General features: G+C 38.0%; 1 protein-coding gene across 2 annotated transcripts in view; it reads right to left on the bottom strand.

Annotated features, from left to right (window-relative positions):
• Positions 1-2,005: 2,005 nt before the first annotated feature.
• The window catches only part of NDC80 (NDC80 kinetochore complex component), an 18,466-nt gene continuing 599 nt past the window's right edge, over positions 2,006-19,872 (bottom strand). For both annotated transcript variants that reach the window (XM_072329855.1, XM_072329856.1), the window contains exons 3-17: positions 19,451-19,537; positions 18,381-18,504; positions 18,072-18,244; positions 16,244-16,346; positions 15,558-15,647; positions 14,359-14,452; positions 12,966-13,072; positions 11,847-11,991; positions 11,369-11,574; positions 10,264-10,416; positions 9,917-10,006; positions 8,361-8,453; positions 6,461-6,591; positions 5,497-5,599; positions 2,006-4,218 (exon numbers count right to left, since the gene is read on the bottom strand). In XM_072329855.1, the coding sequence (XP_072185956.1) occupies positions 4,081-4,218; positions 5,497-5,599; positions 6,461-6,591; positions 8,361-8,453; positions 9,917-10,006; positions 10,264-10,416; positions 11,369-11,574; positions 11,847-11,991; positions 12,966-13,072; positions 14,359-14,452; positions 15,558-15,647; positions 16,244-16,346; positions 18,072-18,244; positions 18,381-18,504; positions 19,451-19,537 (1,837 nt within the window). In that variant the 3' untranslated portion in view covers positions 2,006-4,080. The remainder of the gene's footprint in view (positions 4,219-5,496; positions 5,600-6,460; positions 6,592-8,360; positions 8,454-9,916; positions 10,007-10,263; positions 10,417-11,368; positions 11,575-11,846; positions 11,992-12,965; positions 13,073-14,358; positions 14,453-15,557; positions 15,648-16,243; positions 16,347-18,071; positions 18,245-18,380; positions 18,505-19,450; positions 19,538-19,872) is intronic.

The following is a 19,872-nucleotide window of genomic DNA, read 5'->3' as shown; positions in this document are numbered from 1 at the left end:
CTGGCTGCCTGTGGTTTGGATGGGCGCACGCTCTGCTGGGTGAAGAACTGGTTGGATGGCCGGGCCCAGAGAGTTGTGGTCAATGGAGTGGAATCCAGTTGGTGGCTGGTCACAAGTGGCGTCCCCCAGGGCTCGGTGCTTGGGCCGCTTCTGTTTAACATCTTCATTGATGATTTGGATGAGGGGATTGAGTGCACCCTCAGTAAGTTCACAGACGACACTAAGCTGGGAGGGAGTGTTGATCTGCCTGAGGGGAGAAGGGCACTACAGAGGGACCTGGATGGACTTGATCGATGGGCCAAGGTTAACGGAATGAGTTTCAACAGGGCCAAGTGTCGGGTCCTGCATTTTGGTCACAACAACCCCAGGCAACCCTACAGGCTTAGGGAGGTGTGGCTGGAAAGCTCCCAGACGGAAAGGGACCTTGGTGTGCTGATGGACAGTCGGCTGAATATGAGCCAGCAGTGTGCCCAGGTGGCCAAGAGGGCCAATGGCATCCTGGCTTGTATCAGGAATGGTGTGGTGAGCAGGACTAAGGAAGTCATCCTGCCCCTGTACTCGGCATTGGTGAGGCCTTATCTTGAGTACTGTGTTCAGTTTTGGGCACCTCAGCACAGGAAAGACATGGAGGTGCTGGAGCAGGTCCAGAGATGGGCAACGAGGCTCGTGAAGGGCTTGGAGAATCAGCCCTATGAGGAGAGGCTAAGGAAGCTGGGGCTGTTTAGTCTGAGGAAGAGGAGGCTGAGGGGAGACCTTATCACCCTCTTCCAGTACCTGAAAGGTTCTTACAGTGAGAGTGGGGCAGGTCTATTCTCACTAGTGACAAGCGACAGGACGAGAGGAAATGGCCTCAAGTTGCACCAGGACAAGTTTAGGTTGGATATTAGGAGGATCTTCTTTACAGAAAGGGTAGTTAGGTACTGGAATAGGCTCCCCAGGGAGGTGGTTGAGTCGCCATCCCTGGATGTGTTTAAGAGCCGTTTGGATGTGTTTGTTTTTTTTTTTTTTAGAGATAGGCTACTGGTTAGGCTGCGGTTGGACTTGATGATCTTCAAGGTCTTTTCCAACCTGGGTAATTCTATGATTCTATGCAGATGAGACACTGAGGTTTCCAGTATTATAAGGGCACACTCCCCAGAGCAGAAAAAAGAAATACAATATTTGTTCTGTCTCTTTTGTTGTGCTCTGAAAGTGTTTACGTACCAAACAACCTGGAGTAAACCTGAGTGGTAGTCGGTACCATTGTCCACAAAAATCTCTGTTCCCCTGCAGCAACTTAACGTTAAGAAGGCTTTTTATTATAGAGCATTGCTGCAGGGAGCATGGTTTGTTATTGGAGAAGGAATACCTTCAGCTGTTCACACTTCATTATTTATTTTTGATAAATAAAAGCAGAATAATTAAAAAAAACAACAACAAAACCCACAAGATAAGAAGAGATACTATTTCTTTTCCAGTGCTGCTGTCTAAAAGCATAGCAGGGATGAGAATTGCCATTAAGGAGCGCAAGGCTCTTACAATGCACTTAAGAAGCACACTGAAGCACTCCCCAATTCCTGGTAGTGATGCGAGTTCTTTTACGACTAACCTGAAAAATAACAGTTCAGGGAAGAGAACGAAGCTATGTGCCACACACTGCCACACTTCTACAGTATCACACATTATTTGCCTATATCTAGACTAGAAAGAAGGAAAAGTGAAAGGTCATGTTGCCCTTTAATGCCTGAGGTAAGAAAAGGCTGGTTGGGAAAACTGATACCAAAAGGTTGCCTAGATGTGTAAATCAGTTGTCGAAGTAGATCATAACCTCTGCTCCTTGGAGATTTAAGAAAGCCTAGTTTGAAAAAGTAGATACAACTTCACTTATATTCCTTTCCTTATGCAATTTGCAAGAAACACATTTTAAGGTTTTTTTTTTTTCCTTGACATGGTAGATTAACAGTGAAGATAATCAGGGAAGTGATCCGCTGCTGGAGAATCATAAACCTACCTAGTTTCTCTAGGAGATTCAGATCTATTGTTTTTCATGACGTGTTTCTGCCCATGAAGGCTCCATGATTCAAATAAACATGCTTAATTCATTTTATTGAGTTTAGAAATACATAACATTAAGACATATTAAACAAGCTATACAAAAGATAGATGAGAGAACTGCACCTCTACCAGCGACCCCCAGAATTACAAACTAACTACTCGTACCACTGAAATATGCAGGTGCCAGTGGTACGTTTTGATTAAGACTCGTTGAAAAAATCCAACCAAATTAAAACAAAACACCAATCCAAGCAGTAACCATACTCTATTTAAAAGCCACAATCCCGAATACAAAGGAAGTTATTCTGACCTTGATTCTTTAACCCCTCACTGCTGGGTTAGCATTAGTCCCTTGAAATTGTGTTTACTAAGTCAACTGACCACTCCGCATGCAAAGAGGCTGCGGATACTAATAGACACAGGAACAGTCAGTTAAAGAGGTAGGGACAAACAAGTATCCGGAAGCCAAGGAAGACTGTAGTCCCTAAATAGGCAATTATTTTAAAGGAACACGATTGTTTTGCATTTCCCATAGCATTGCTCAATTAGGAGAGCACTGCTTTAGATAATAAATACATGAGCAAGATTACAAAGCAAAAAAGGCTTCTGAGGCAAGCTTTTATAGTTGTGAAAATAAGCTTTCAGTGTATAACAAAGGAGCAGAAAGAAATTTAAATAGCACCATCATTATAATACCTGAAAACAAAACAACGACAAAACACCTCAGACCTGAGGCAGGCTCTTCAACAAGGACAACAGAGTTTTGTGTATGCTCTGTAAAAAGAGCCATAAATTACACACATTTTGGTTTTACTGGCAGTTTGCATTCGGAGAGTTTAAACTTCAATTTTGATTCATATCAAGGGATCTGTGTTGCATTCAAGTACTTTGTTTAATCAGAGAATTGAGGAGCAATTTTAATTAGCTATCAGCCCCTGAACATTTCTGAAGACAGCGGAGTTCCTTTGTTGTATACTTGAATCAGTGACATTTATCACTGAGTTGTATTCAAAATTAAACTACATAAGGCTACTTCTTCTTTAAAGGAACACAAAGGAGTGTAACGGAGTAGACAAGCAGACAGTGCCTCTGCTTACAATGCGGCATTGAACAAGAAAGGCAAACACATGTTCAAGAGATGGGGATACATTTTCTTTAATGCATTTAGACTGGGACTCCCCATATGCCAACTCTACCTTCCTAAGGAAGAAAAATCCAGTATGGTCTGCTTTACTGATCTAGCAGAAGAGCGCAGCCGTTTTTAGACCATGTCAATGCACACAAGACTAGTTACACCCTCAAGTAATTAGCTGTATTGTCAGAATTCACACTGTAATACTTAAAGCTCATTTAATAAACATACATAAGAAGTACAGTAAGTTTCCATCTGGTACTATAAGCATTTAGAGGTGGAACTTTGTGTTCAAACTATCTTTCATTTTCTGCGTTATTTACAAGATGACTGCATAGCTGCTACCGAGATTTCTAAACAGACTTTGCTAAAAGAAGAATAAAAAAAGATCTTACACACTGGAGGGGGTCTCTGGGCAGTTTCATAGATAACAAGCAGGAGACTGGAAGACATTTACATTTGACCTTGGTGATAAACTGAAGGCCTATGGAAGGACATGCACTGTCATGACTTGTGTTAAATACATGTAAATATTAAAGAATGAGTAAACTATACTGACACTTGTGGTCCCATCTCTAAGTCCACTGCTAACAGGCCGACAATACTCATCTTTCTGAATGTTCTTAGAAGAGCACGGGTAATTCTTTATAAAGAAAAAGAGAAATCATGTTGTTCCTCAGTTGCCTTGTCACTGAAATTGTAATTTTGTAGAAATATTTTGGCAGTAGGAAGAGTAAGCAAAGCTTATATTCTTTTTAGTTAGAAATACTTTAATCCTTAGCTATATTTGCGCCAGTAAGACAAAAGAAGTTCATTATCATTTCATTAAAACCAAGTTAGCTGCTAAAAGCAGAAAGTAACCATCCTTCTAGGAGACACCACAATGGAGCTTCAGAAGCACAGAACTCTCATCTTCAGCTTTTTGGTAATTCTATGCTTTCAGCCTTCTTTTTATAACTGTCTAGAATTCCGGTCAAGGTTGACAGAAGATCTTCAGACATGAGTTCTTCGTAGTCTCTGTCAATTTTCGAATTCTGTTCATCAAGATATTTCTGGAAGAGTTACAGAGAGCTTATTAGAGCCGTTGTGGTCCCTATTACACTGTTTCTGCTAAAGCATACAGAGCAGCAATTGTATGGGTTGTGTATTTCTGTTAAACACTCATCTGAATGTAGACAGCAGATGAAGGAATTTACTAGTAACTTTTAATCACCTGTTTATTTATACCAACTGTTTTGTCAGCAAATGTACTAGAAACTAACAAACTCAGTACAGCAGCCATACTTATGGAACATGTTAGTCTGAAAGGGACCTTAAAGATCACCAGTTCCAACCCTCTGCCTTGCACAGGGTTGCTACCCACTGGATCAGGCTGCCCAGCATACCATCCAAACTGGCCTTGAATGCCTCCAGGGATTGGTTTGATGGTACACTACTTGCCCCTCCAACCACCCAAAGCCTAGTGCACACCATGAAGTGCAAAAGACTTTGTCCTTGGGATTAATAACAATCAAGGTTTTACCAGAGACAGTTAACCACCACCATACTGTCTCAAACTGAGCGCTCAGACACCTGGTCAGCAGAACCAAGTCTAACATGTATGACTACAAATCTTACCCCAGAAACATAAAGCAGCCTTATCATCCTCATAGCCCTCCTCTAGACCTGCACCAAAAGTGTCACGTCTTTATTGTGCTGGGGCCCCAGGCCTGGATGCAGTACTCCCTCACAAAGTGAGCAAAGGGGGAACAATAACCCCCATCGCCCTGCTGGTTACTGCTTTTTTTTAATGTGACCCAGGATGCAGCTGGCCTTTCAGGCTGCAAGAGCACACTGCTGGCTCATGTCCGGCTTTTTGTTCACCAGGACCCCCAAAGCTTTTCTCCACAGGGATGCTCACAATGAGTTCTCCCAAGTCTGTACACATATCTGGTATGGCGCCAAATCAAGTGCAGTATCTCTCACTTGGCCTTGATGAATCTCATTAGGTTCCCACAGGTCTACTCCCCAAGCCTGTCCAGATCCCTCTGGATCACAACCTTTCCTACTATTGGCTGTACCACTGAGCTTAGAGTGACCACCAGACTTGCTGGGAGTCTACTCTATAATCAATATCACTATGACATTAATAAAGACAGAGCACTGGTGCCAAAAACTGATCCTTGTGGCACACCAGCCATGACCAGCCTACTACTTGAACACAGTTAATTATGGTCAACAGACCTAACAGATACTTTACTGGACAAGGACAATTCTCATGTCTGTGTCCTTAATTGCAATTGTAGGTATCTCTAGAAAGATTTAATTTTGGGTATTGAACTTCATCTTACCTCTATAGATACCACATGAGTAGTAATCACTTCTAATAGACGATTCAAGTTATCACCTGCTTTTCTGCTCTCTTCTGTTGTTGTTTGCATAACAATTTGGTATCTAAAAAGAAAAGACATTCTGAAAGTCAAGTCTGTAATTCTAAACTTCCTGAAATCTACAATTATTTCTTTACCAACTTACAGATACTGTTATCTTTAGCCATAATTTTCCCTGTCAGTTTCAATGTAAAAAGGTTAGATTTGTTTAACGTGTTTTTTATACATCTGTAGAAGAAAAAAAAAGAACCGCATCGTGCTGACTCGCCTGTCTCTTAGAACAGACTTGTCCGACCTGCAGCCCACATGTGACCTGGCAGGTCTCGTAATGCAGCTGCTTCTGCCCTGTGTCACCACGGTGGAGGTTCTGCCCTGCCAAACAGCCTGGTCTGACTCCAGGTATACTCCCATTGTTCAGCAAACAACCAAACATTATTGTGTTATGTTTGGTGTGGCACTGTCTAGGCTGAAACCAGGACACAGGGAGGGTGCAGTGCAGTGCCATGCCAACTCAAGTTACAGGTATTTCATTGGGCACAACTTCTCTGCACAATGTGTGCCAGTGCTCCATCATGCAGACAGCAAACAAATGCTTCGTGGTACTCAGAATAAAATACCTCCTCTGCTACAGCTTGTGCCCATTGCCTCTTGTTCTGGCACTGGGCACCACTGAAAATAGCCTGGCTTCATCATATGGAGAAAAAAATAAGTACATGAAAGAACAGGAGTGCTGATACAATAGACAAACAGTCTCACTAAACTAAGTGTTGAAAATAAACACTTTAACTGTGAATTTGTGAAAATAACGTACAGAATGTACATGCACTCAAAGAACTTTCTATTAGGACTTGAGAAAGTGTCTTTATCCAATGATCACACTCTTCCCCCCAAATAAATCTACACAAACAGAAATTACGGATCTTACTGTCTCTGAATATCATGCAGTTCATTTGTGGCTTCACTGAGACCCTCATTGACGCCGCTCTCAAGTAATTGTTTATGCTTCTCTAACAATTCCAGCTCATTTGCACATTTTTGCTCCTCTTCTTCTGCCTCCTGTAAATGCCAGGAGAGAAAACAAAATATCGCATAACAGATCACATTTTGGGAAAGAAATAGGGTTTATTTTTTTCCCCCCCCTATATGTTATTCATCCCGATACTTGAATTAGCAATTTACCACAGAAGCAACTCCACACACACAGCTGCCCCCCCACATCCACCAAGAAAAACAAACAACAGGAAACCACAATAGAAGAATACCTCCTCCCTCTCCAGTTCAACTCTCAAGTTCTCTTAAGTTTCAAGTATTTTTTTCATTTTCCTACACTCAAAGCCAGCCTAACCTCCCCTTATTTCTCCAACAATATTTCTAGGTCAGTGTGTTCAGCTATTTTTTTTTTTTAATCAAAATTAATCTAAAAATAGATTACTTAAAGCCTTTCTAAATAGCTTATAAATGAAACATCAAAAACGACAACATCATTTTTGACTATAAAAGACTTCACTTATGATTTTGAAAGGTGCTTGGAAAACACAACCAATCATCTGTTGGAGCTATTATCTATCTGAGCTGCTGGAGCAGGACTAGAGGAGGGCCACATAAATTATCAAAGTACAGAGAGCACCTCTCTTATTAAGAAAGGTTGAGAAAGCTTGGTTTGTTTAGCTTGCAAAATCAAAGACTTTAAAAGGGAGACTTCATTGCGGCCTTCTGGTACTTGAAGGGAGTTTATAAGCAGGAAGGGGACTGACTCCTTACATGGTCTAATAGTGATAGGACAAGGGGAAATGGTTTTAACATACAAAGGGGGAGATTTAGGTTCAGTGTTTGGAGGAAATTCTTTACTTGGAGTGTGATGAGGTTCTGGAACAAGCTGCCCAGAGGTTTCAGTTGCCCCATCCCTTGGAGGCATTCAAAGCCAGGCTGGATAGGGTCCTGGGCAGCTTGATATAATGAGTAGCTGTATAATGACTGGATGGAAGTTTATGGTGCCTTTAAACCTAAGCCATTCTGTGATCTATCCAAGGTGAACACCATTGATGACTGTATACTTTGCAAAAATTAAATGCATGAAACCAAATTCCACCATCATTAAACACTTAATTCTGGTGAATTACTGAGACCTTAAAAAATAATTGCGCAATACTAAAGTCTTGTGCATATCACTTGAAAAATTACCGGAGAAGTTATGACTATATTCTAAATATCCAGTTGCTATTGCGTATTTGATGAACTTGTCTTCAGAAAAAGATGTATGCAATTACCTAGATTAAAAAGTAAATTTGAGGTATTTTTAAAGCTTTCAATTAAATCAATCCACCTAAGCAGCGTAACTGCTGAATGGAAGAACTGTCTGGAAGAAGAAAAATGAAAACAACTTTACATCAATGATGTATTTTATGTGCTACTAGTTAAATAATGTTTTCCTCAGTTTCTAAACACGGTAACAGGTATACTGCTAACTGTATTGCTTATATACAATGCATAAACGTGGCAGGTACTGTAGAATCTGTTTAAAACACATGCATTGAGACATCCTGAGATCAGGAGATGGACATGGCTACATTTATTACTGGCTGTAGTAGTTTATGATTTATAGGCTCTGAGAGTATGATACCGGATTAAGTTAAGAGAAAGTGGAAGCTGACTGTTAAGATAGCACTGAAATACTTCTGAAAAGAATAATAAACATTCTGTTTTCTGCAAGAGCTGAGGGCAAAGTTTCAAGCAAACAAGCAAAACAAATTCCTACATATAAATACAAGGGGTTAAGAGTGATATTATCAACAGTAAACTGTTATTAACTTATAGAAAAGTTCTACCTTTAGCTTCTGATGGTAAAGATCATCCAGCTTTTCTGCTTCTTCTTTCAGTGTTTTCACACAGCTTTTCTTCTCTGCTACCATTGCATTCACCTGAAATGAAAATGTGTCAAGATGAAACTCAGAAGGAATTCGTACCTGTAACTCCATGCCATCACAGACAACACATAGTAGCCCTGAAAGACTTTGTTAATCTGGGTCTGGCCAAGGTGGCATTAGCTTTCATCACAGCAGGCTGTATGGTGTTTTGCTTTGTAGGGGATAGACACGGGTTTGGGAAGGCACACAGCCACAACCAGCTGACCATGACTAGCCAAAAGAGTATTCTATACAGTATATTGTATATACTATATATACACACTGTAATGCTTTGTAAGAAAAACTGTGGTAGGAGAAGAACAATTTTATTGTTTTTAAGCTTCCAAGGTAGCAGCTGTTCAGAAACTGGCAGTGCGTTGGTCTGCCTATGAGGGGGTAGTGAGTGGTTTTCCATGCTTTGTTTGTCTTTCCATTTTCCATCATCTATTAAACTCCACGTATCTCAATTCATGAGTTTTCTTGTCTGTGTTATCTTCTTCCTCCCTCTGAGGAGGGAAGTGAAGAAGCAACTGTGTGTATGCTTGGCTACTGGCCAGAGTCAACCCACTGGTACTAACACCAAGAACTGTAAGTACATTGGTATCTATACAATCACATATTTTGCTGCAGAACTGTAGTTTTGCAAGGACAGAGGGATGAAAAAAAATAATTGCGCCATATTTGGTTCACACATTGCCAATAGAAGTTTTTTTTGCGTTATATGTAAAAGATCTTGCAATGGAAATGAAAGTTCTAGAAGAACAGTGGGTTTTGAATACACAGCTTTAAGTTGTCAATGCAAGTCATTAATGGTTTAGAAAAGTACTAATATACTTTCAGTACTTCAGGTTAATTTCAACCAAAACATACTGACTTTTATAAGTGAGAAAAAAACAATAATCCTGGAGACTTCATATATTCTGAAAGAGTAATCCATAACTTTCAATATAAGTAAGGGTTCTTGGGAATCTCTGTATTAAGCTTTGCACAAAAATTAAACATTAATACATTTAAATACATTAAACGTTTGCTGATAACAGATTGTAGGATTTTTTTTCACCTGGTTTTACTTTTTTTGTGTGCTCTAAGCTATTTAGATGGAAATGTGTATGTCAGCATGCTGTATAACATGAAATTCTTCAAATCCATCCTAAACCCAGCATTACCAAAAATTACCCCAATTGCTTCTTACCGGTGGTAATCCACTGATTGTAATAGACAACTTATTAAATAAATCTTCCCAATGTTTATATGTAACTGCATAATCTTCAATGCAGGGAATATACATTATTTCATCCAACAGAATGAGACCATAATTCACACAAAATCTTTTAAGTTCCAACACAATAAAAGCAATCTTCTCACAGCTTCCCCCCTCCAAAAAACCCACTCAAATAGTCTGTGTGAAAAGGTCAGATGAGTCCAGCAGATAACATTATAGAATCTTAATACTAACCTTCTTTAACCAAAAAACATACCTGTTCCAAAGTGTCCTCCAAACTCATTTTCCGTTGAGTAGCTTTCCTAATTTCTTCCTCAGTTTGGTTTACAATCTCCATAAGAGGAGCCTGTTATAAACATAGAAGAAAATCCAGCTAATGCAGTTTGTCAGCTTAAACTTTCTTCCTTCTATACTTGTTAATTTAGGCTGCTTTAGCCGCCAATACCAAAGTTTCTTCCTGTACCACACAATGTTATTATGACAATCACAGAAGTTCTCAATGAAGTTCAATGCAGAGTTTAAGAGAGACCTTCCCAACATTCCCCGAAAACACTAAAACTTTATTGTGAGTGGCAATAGACACTCAGCACTGATTCTACTTACCTTAATCTGAGTTCTGTATTTGACAAGGCAATTTGGTCCTGCCTCAGGATTAAAGTGAATCTCAAAGTCGTGCCCTTTAGAATTCTCAGCACTTATTGGAATTAATTTCAGCTTTCGAGCCAGTTTATGATACTCTGCCAGCTGTGTTTCTATCTGTTCAGAAATGAAAAAGGCAACAATCATGGAAAAAAAGGTTTGCAAGAAGTATTTGTATAATACTTTAAATAGGTTTCTGCGTTGCTCTGTATGTTCCACCATATTTGATGTTTTCTGATTGTTTCAGAGCTTACTCTCCTAGATTTCTTAAAGTAGACGGGTAAGACTAAATGGTTTCCTCTGGAGGTTTTCCCTCCTGCTGTATTATTTCCTGCACCAGCGTTTTGAGGAAAAACATGCTTAGAAGAATACAAATTGCTAAAACAATAATTAGTTGTTATGCTGATGTGCCTTCTCCCATTTGTTTTGGCAGGAGGTATCACACAGACACACATTTCAATAACAAACGAGTGTAGCTTTAGACATAGCTTTTTAAATGCTCTATTTTCTGACACAAGAACCATCTACATGTAAATATAACTGGGAAAATATTGCTTGATGCGTGCTTCATATTTGTATTGTATGAGGAATTTAATACTAAGTGCAGGAGAAAGCACAACTCTACTAAACAAAAAAAGAGAAAGAAATGTGTGTTTATTTCAAATATCTAGCAGAGCAGCAGTTTTTAAATCCCACCATCTACAGGGCTACATCTCTTCATTCTATATAAGTGGCTCTTAAACTCTTCTTGTAGGTACCAATGTAAGGTACCAATCTGTCCCTAAACACATGCAGATATTAACTCAAAGTGCTAGTTTTGCATTACTTCTTTGCTCTAAAGCTCCAACATATCTATTTCAGTCTAACATCATTGAAGATCTCAATGCTTTAGGAGTCAGAGCTTACAGTGGTGCATGTTCTAGCTGTTCTTGACACTTTAGCCTATTGAGATACAAGTATGTTGTTGTTAAATCATTTAGAAAAAGTTAGTAATAGCTCCAATCGCAAGCATAAAGTCACATCATGAATACTGATAGCCATCTCTCAGTGTGGTAGGGTTTTCACATACCGCTTCTTTGTTTCTAGCATATTTTAGCTCTTCATTCCACAGTTGATGTTCTTCTGCTTCAAGTTCCTTAGTTAGTTTATTAATGGTTTGCTGCAACTCATTTCTCTCGTGATTTATTCTCTCGATATCCGCAACTGAGTACTTTTGGTTATCAAAGATATGCTGGAGCCGTGCATTCTCCTGCTTCATTGCTTCTACTTCCATTTCTATGTTCACAAAACATTTGTAAAAATGAATGCAGAAATACCAGACAGTGCAGTTAAAGCTCACCTCCAAGTATTTTTTTAATGAGTAAATTTAAATTCTCTAGAATATAAGCAGTTATCTGCAAAAAAATTATCTCCACTAGCAATTAATCTTGGAAAGTTTATTTGTAGCACCATCATACACAAAGTCACTCCTGAAGCTGAGAATTAAAAGCTATTTTTTAAAACCTATTTCTGCCTTCACTAAATATTTATGACCAAGGCCACCTTACCTGCTGCCTCGACTTCTTCATTAACACCTTTCATCTTCTGATCAAGGATGGCTGTGTGAGATTCCAGATTAGCCAGATAAGCCTGGAATTTCTGAACATCTGATTGAAAAGATGATCTCAGCTTTCGTAGTGATACTAAACGATCCTAGTAAATGAATACAAAAAACAATCACTGCAGTATTAATCTAAAATAATCATCCTCCTTTCCAGACAAGGTGACAGGTTACAGTCAACATCAATACTGTAAATATACGAAAGAAAAAGAAAGTAATCCAAGTTCATAATTCTCTGTAACAGTGGACACAAGTTAATCTTTAGAACAGCAAAATAGGCTGAAAACATGGTTTGTAGCTTAATTCTTTTATTTCAGTATTTCAAACTTTTGATTTGCATTAGGCACTGCATAAAATGTTCTTAGTGCAGGTAATTCACTGTTTAAGTATAATACACAAAAGGCAGGTGAAAAAAAAAAAGGGTGAGGACAGTGTTCAAATTTTGAACAGTAGACAGAACTCTCAGTTTGCCAGCTGCACACCTATAGTACTGTTTTTGTCCCATGCTGTATTATAAACAGAAGCCACTTTGTGAAACAAAATGCGTCCCCAAAAATGTGTTTTTAATGTTTGCTACCACTGAATCCTGAGCTCTCATCCACTGAAAGGTTCTCATACTGAAATCTTTGGAAAAGAGTGCTGAAGTTCAGATAAACTGGCTCAAGTATTTTATTAATATTTCAGTCAATTCAAAATCTTATTATCCGAAAAATATCTGCACAATATTAAACAAGTAGTGACTTCACAGTAAAAATCACAGAATGGCCCAGGTTGGAAGGAACCTCAAGGATGAGGAATCTCCAATCCCCCTGCCACAGGCAGGGCCACCAACCTCCCCATTTAATACTAGACGAGGCTGCCCAGGGCAGCATTCTACTAAAGTCACTCTACTACAACAGTATAGAGTCTGTAGTAACCAAGTCTAATTAGAATATTGTAAAGCATTAAAGAAATGAAAAAAAAATTTCCCAAGTATCACCAGCATCTCATTATCAAATCACAACAAATTTCAACAACTGAAAATTCAGATTCCTCGTACACACAAGGACAGACACAGTTTACTAACCGGCTCGCTTTCCCTTTCTTTTTCTAGTCTTGCAATTTCTTCATGAAGTCTTTTGTTTTCTGCTGCTAAGCCTTCTATTTTGAATTCATCGACATTAAATAAATCCTCTAGCATGGGAAAGAAGAAAGAATAGGGTTATAAATCAAACTCCACACCTGTCTGTCACCACTTATTGAGAATATCTGAGTAATTGCCTTATTATCAGCATTGGAATACCTGTTATCAAACCTATTATTTTAAACTGAAAACAAACAAAAAATATACCTAAAATAAATAGGCAAAAACCAGGACAAAGTCCTGGTATCACATAAAAAACAACAACAAAAAAATCATTCCTGTAATGTTAAATTCCAAAGTCTCATAAGACCCATACAACAGGACAGTTGTTGTTAGACACGTTTCCTCTGTTTAAGCCTCAAAAGTCGTCTATTTGTATACTCCTTTCCCCATCACAAGCTTTCTTGCATCTTGAAGTTTTGTTTACTTCCCTCAGTCTTCTCCAAACAATGGTATAAATAATTTTATTCCTACAAATATTTTTTTCCTACATATATCATAATACATTTTTCCTTTCCAGTTGATGGATCCTGCTCATAACAAGTGTGTCCTTAGCCTGCTTTTCACAGGAGAGCTTTGAAAGTGAGAATTATTTTTCCCTCCTTGTTCTCCTATGCTGTTTAAGTTTCCACAAGTGATGAAACGTCAAACATTTTCCAGCTCACTGAAGCTAAACACAGGTGCATGCTGAAGCATATACAGAAATCCTCAGAACAGAGTTTGGAACTTTTATTGCTTTCATAGCTTTTCTTAGAGTTATAAAGGGTGGGAAAAAACCACTACAGTCATCTAGACCAACCATCAACCTGTCACCACCATGCCCACTAACTATGTCCCTCTGTACCACATCTCAAACACCTCCAGGAATGGTGACTGCACTCCCCCCTCCTGCCCCCCTGCCCCTGAGCAGCCTGTGTCACTGTCTCACTGCTCTTTATGAGAAGAGTCCTTTTCTAATACCCAACTTGAACAGTAGCTGAACTTTCTGACCCTTCAGATGAGCAGTCTGTTATGATTTCTTTTTAAAATACTTTGTCAGACAGAAACAAGAACATTTGTGCAGATGGTATTTGCACCTGAGGAACTGCACACTGCTTTTCTATTACAAAACAACTAAAAACAATACAGTTACATATATGCATCTGACAGCAGAGCACAACCCGTCTGTACCATTAACAATGCATAAAAACAGAATTAAGTCAGTGCAACTGAGGTACTTGGGAATTCCACATTCCCTTGCTCAGATCACTTTCACTTGAAAATTGAGCAAACCTATTGCTAGGAGAAAATAATCAAATTCCAAAATCAAATACTTCATTAAAACACAAAAACTTACTTAATTTTGACTGCACTTCTGCATCCAATTCTTCGTAAGTATCTCCCCCTTTCATGAAGTGCTCATAGCACTTTGTGACGTAGTCCATGAAAAGCTGAGAACAATTTCAATAGATAACATGAAGACTCAGAGTTGTAAATAGCCTGTCTAAATATACTCAACTAATGGAATTGAACAACTGACACATAAAGCATCTCTGGTTTGACAGTACTTCTTTTTCTAAGAATCAATTTAATTTAATTTCTTTAAATTTCATTAAACACAGAATGTCAGAAGATTATATCCGGGCAGAAGAAGGTATCTAGAATTTACATAACTAATAAAATTCTAGGGACGCTCCATACATTTTTCCGGGATACTGATAAAAGATAGTAGACAGAATTTTTAATAACTGTCTTGAAACATGTGATACTCTGAAGCTACATCATAGAAACTGTAGCTCTGTTTAACATGCCTTTTAGGTAAATATGAACATTATAACCCAGATGTGAATATTTCAGAGAATTACTTCCACAATTAGATGAAGGTTACTCAAAAATAATTTGCTGGAGATATTTTTTCAAAGCCACCAAATTCTATTTTTTTCCTTTTTCTTCATTTTTTTTTTTAAATAAAAATGTACTGGCAGAATACGGTCCCTTCCAAAATGTCAGTTGTGAGTTGAGACAGAGTAAAACTCAAATAGCACCAGTAATAGATAATAAAAACAAAAAGCAAGCAAGGTGCTGGATTTTTAAGTGTTTGAGATACATCTTAAAAATTTAAATATTAACACCAATTTTAAACTGAATAAATATCAATGGGAGTCACATATATAATTTATTTACAATCTTTATGCTGCACTGTTGTTAACTATAGAAGACTCAAGTACTAGATTGGAAACATACCTGAGATCCTACTAAGACAATAAAGTGCATAAAGAGCCTTTTCTCCACAAAGGAGAACAGAATAATAGCAACTGGGAGAAGGTGGCATTTGAGTTTAATACCCAGTCTTAACTGGTCAGGATGTCCTCTCAGGAAACCAGTTGATAAAGCTTTTTATACAATGCTATGTCTTCTAGAGAACTCTATAAATATCTAACTGAACAGAATATACAAATAAAGCCCAGTTCAATTTGTTCTATCATATTTAGATTGTTACAGCATATGGCAAAATTCAGTTGAACAGTTCTGATAATATTCAGTTTTTCATAGTACCTTGTTGTGTACAATTCCATCATCTGTTTCTCCTCCCCAGTTCTGTCCATCATCAAATGAAGATGGATTTTCCCTCATGGCAGCATACAACTGAAAGACATAGTGTACGTACATAGAACATACATGAAAACCTCCATTAGTCCTACTGGTCAAGATTCTCAGCCCAGGCCTTGTGGGCTGAAAGCGCATGTTGCCAGCTCATATTGAATTTTCATCAGCAGACACTTCCAAATCCTTCTCCTCAGTACTGCTCTCAAGTCATTCTCCACCCGTCCTGTATCTGTGCTTGGCATTGCCCCAACCCAGTGCAATGGGTTGCACTTGGCCTTGCTGAACTCCATGAGTTTGGCATGGGCCCAACCTCTCAAGCCTATCCATGTCCCTCTGAATGGTATCCCATCCCTCTAGTGTGTCAACTGCAATACTCAGCTTTTTTCCTCTTACAGAAATTTATCCAGTGCAAATTTATCCAGTAAAAAAAAGTTATTGAAGTCATATTATAACACTAAAAACTGAATTTAATTTTATTAATAGTAAGAGCTAGCTCTCAAGGGGCAAGTAAGAATACCTATCTTTTCGTTCACATATAAAAATAAAGGAAACCTTAAAAACACTACTAAGACATCTGTAACTAAAGTTCCAGCTTGAAAGGTGGAAATATTTGGTTTAAAGAACTCAGATGCTACCTTGAAACAGTCAGTTAACCAAATCAAAGCTGCCACAATCTGAGGCCAGGTGTGCGGTGCTCCCACTGTGTACATTGAGCTTTTTGACAACGGAAAAGGGTACCTACAAGAGAAAACATATTTATAAATGTGCAAAATGAGCAAATTTTTACATTGAGATCAAGCCACACAGGGAAGAACAAATTCAGTTGCACTTTAAGCTGTATGTTAAGAGGAGAAAAGGAGAGTTCTCATACCACAGGACTTTATTCCATTATCATGGGTTTTCTGTTCTGTAATTCAGGAAACTGGCATTTTTTTTTTTTTTTGCACGTGCAAAGATTAGGAACAATTAAGGCCTCTTACAAAAAAATATGAAGTATTACTTGATGTACTCCTTAGTCCTTTCCTACTCAACTTTCTACCTTGCTTTGGGTTTTGGTAAGTCACTTCAGGTCAGATTGTCTTTCTTCTAAAAGATCTACATGAGGAAAGTTGGGCAACGCAGTATTAGGGAAAAGGAGAAGGTACTCTGTGAGCATGGGGTGATTCATTACGATACAGAGACCTCAAAGAAAAGTCAGGAAACACAAAGGAGGCAGTAATAGCCCAGTGGATGCTTACTCCACTAGATGGTCAACTGTGACAGATTTTTAACATGACAACAGAAACTGAGATGCAGAAGTCCTGTTCTTATAGAGCAAGTATCCTTCTCCTTGGGTCAAATGTACACTGAAAACAGAAAAGTAGTTGGCCATCAGCTTAGAGTCATGCAGTTATAGAATAGGCAAAATTTAGAATAACTACATAGAAGTATACATATGTGATCCATATTTAGAAGAAATATGGACACTTCTAACTAAAGACATATTGTCAGTCCGCTATGAACCAAAAAACAGAAGTGCATTTTTTTATTGCATCCTTAGACTGTCAGCTGTACCAAGTTATTTTAATAACAAAGAATCCACAGACATAACAACAGCTCTACTGCTCATGAACCACTCAACCATAGGATTTTTTACAAATGATAGTCAGAATAGGGATATCTTTACTTCAAAAGATTTCTTAAAGTCAGTTCTGAAAGTATATGTTTTTTGTCAAGGATTGCAGTCTCGGTGCAACAGAGTAAAGCCTCTGGAGAGCAGGTTCCTTTTCAATATTTCAGTGTGGTCAGCAGTTTCATACATTGTAGGTTTAAACAATCTTACTGAAATACTGAGAAGTGAACACACACACACACACATATATATATATACACATATACATGTATGACATATGTATGCCATACTCTGACACAGTCATGGGCTCAAATCGACAGAAGCACAATACCATTCACTTTTCTATAAGACTAAGTAGTATTTTCTTTTACCTCAGCAGTCATTATTGTTTCTGCTTCCTGCTTTAAATGTGAAGTGAAAGAAGTTATAGAAGAATAACGACTTTAAATGAACAGAAGGCAAGAATCTGAAATTCTTTTTAGTGCTTGGATTTAAATAGAATGAGCCAGAAGAGGCAGTCATAAGCTAACAAGAAAAAAAAAACACAACCCTGCAACTTTCATTTAGTAAAGTGGCCTTTCAAAGTCGATTAAAAATAATTAAGAGTTTAAGTTACAAAGCAAGCTTCCAAGAGTCTATAGTTCTGCAAGTTCAAACAAAAACGTATAATCAAGTCTGGAAATGAGTAAACTTAAACAAAAGCAAAGCAAAATAATCAGAATATCAAAGCTTCAGTCAAATCTGAATAAACAGGTCTGCCCATTCTCCCTAGTTTTTATACAGAACCCTTAGGTTTGTAATTTCTGTCTTTGCTGCAGCTGTTCAGTACAATACATTAACAAGGATCTTACCCAAGCTCTTTGAAAACGCGGGGAATTTCTTCTTCAAATTTTGAGTCAGGCAGTTCATAAGAAGGGCAGAGAAATCCATAGATAAAAGTGAAGATTTTTACAAAGTCTTTTACAGATGGAGACTGTAGCGATTTTATGGAGACATTATGGGCGTAACCATTTTCAACAAGAAACTGCGAAAGAGAAATATACATTTTAAATGGCATGCTAGTCAACAAAATCTATAGTTGAAACCATCAAAAACCAAATCTTTTGGTTAGTACTTTTTACACCTAATAAACAATTTTGTAAAACAAGTTAATGAGTTACCTCACAAAGCTGCTTGATACATTGTTGGATGAACGTCTTGTCATGAAGAGGCCTGGGATCCTTGATCTTTTCTGTACCAAACACACCATACTGACTGTTCCGTGAACCTCCAGCCCCACTAGCTCTAGGAACAAAAAATAAATATGTTTTTTTGTGATAATACACATATGCAGAGTTCATGGTTATATACAAATCCTTACAGCTGCTGGTTTTATGTTTCTTCTGCATATGTCATGCAAAGGGATAACTGAAGGCTACCCTCTAAGTAGAAAGATTAAACAACAACATTCAGCCATAGAAATTATGATGCCTACATATAACAGAGGGATTACTACACCATGGGTGAATATTTTCTTCAGTTTATTGAAATAAAGTTTTACAGTGCAGATAAAAGGAAGATAAGCCAAAGGCGAATAAACCATGTAAGTGATTGAAACTAAAGATTTGAATATTCAAGAAACATTTAGCAGGAATACAGAACTCAGCAACAGTGGAACGCAATGAAAGATGCTACCTGCAGACAACAGAACACAGAAAGCCATGAAGATGATAAGATTTCATAAGGTTTTAATCTTAAGTCAAAAAGGAACTATGGCAGAGAATAATCTTGATATGATTCCAATTTTGCAAGATTACTATTAATTTAATCTTAACCTAGCATTTTTTTGTCTTTTTGGATTTTTTGTTTTCCTCTGAATTGAAAAGACAAAATAAAGGTAGGAAGTCAGACCAGCACTGTAGGAAAGCTTTATCAATATCTGTTAATAAAAACATCTCCCAGGTCTGTATTGAGGGGGATTATTCTTCCTTAAACAGTCCAATGTCTTGGGCATCTCTTAAGTGTTGCAGCCCATGTTTCTCTTCTTGCATTCCCAAGAAGAACAGCTATTTAAGCAGTTCCTGTTCCACAGCATTGTTATTTAGTGACCAGAGTGTAGGAAGTTAGACCTGAATGCCTGTGGACCTCAGATCTATTATTCCCTGTAATGAAAATGTAGCAAGGAAGTACAACAGTAAAATGATACAAGATTGTTCTCATTTACAGCACATTGATCTGAATCTATCAATACCTCTTCCCAAAAAAGCTGACTTTTCTTTCTGAAGTCGCAGACGTAGTTTTGCTCATGCTCAGCTTTCCAAACGTTCCTCTGTCCTTCCTGAGGAATAGGAAGAAGGATTCAAATGACTATTTCTATCATTTCATCTTTCGCTTACATAAGAAAAGCATGAACACGTTAATTAAAGTCTAACCACATTCAGGACAGCAGTATCTTCGAAACACCAGCTGATTTTAATGCTCTATTTGTCCACTAATAAAGCTACTTCTGCAAGCTTTATAAGAGCACGTTTTATACGCAATGTACCCAGCCACCCCTCAACCACATAGCAAATAAAAAGAGACAAAACCCCAAACCAACCAACCCCCAAAACTATAAATAAATTAAAAGAAAGGCATTTTTGAGAACTACAGAGCTTTAAATTCGTATTTACT

Source organism: Excalfactoria chinensis, chromosome 2 (assembly GCF_039878825.1).
Source record: "Excalfactoria chinensis isolate bCotChi1 chromosome 2, bCotChi1.hap2, whole genome shotgun sequence".
NCBI lineage: Eukaryota > Metazoa > Chordata > Aves > Galliformes > Phasianidae > Excalfactoria > Excalfactoria chinensis.
The sequence above is the reverse complement of the archived record's forward strand: the minus strand, read 5'-3'. Positions and strand labels throughout refer to the sequence as shown.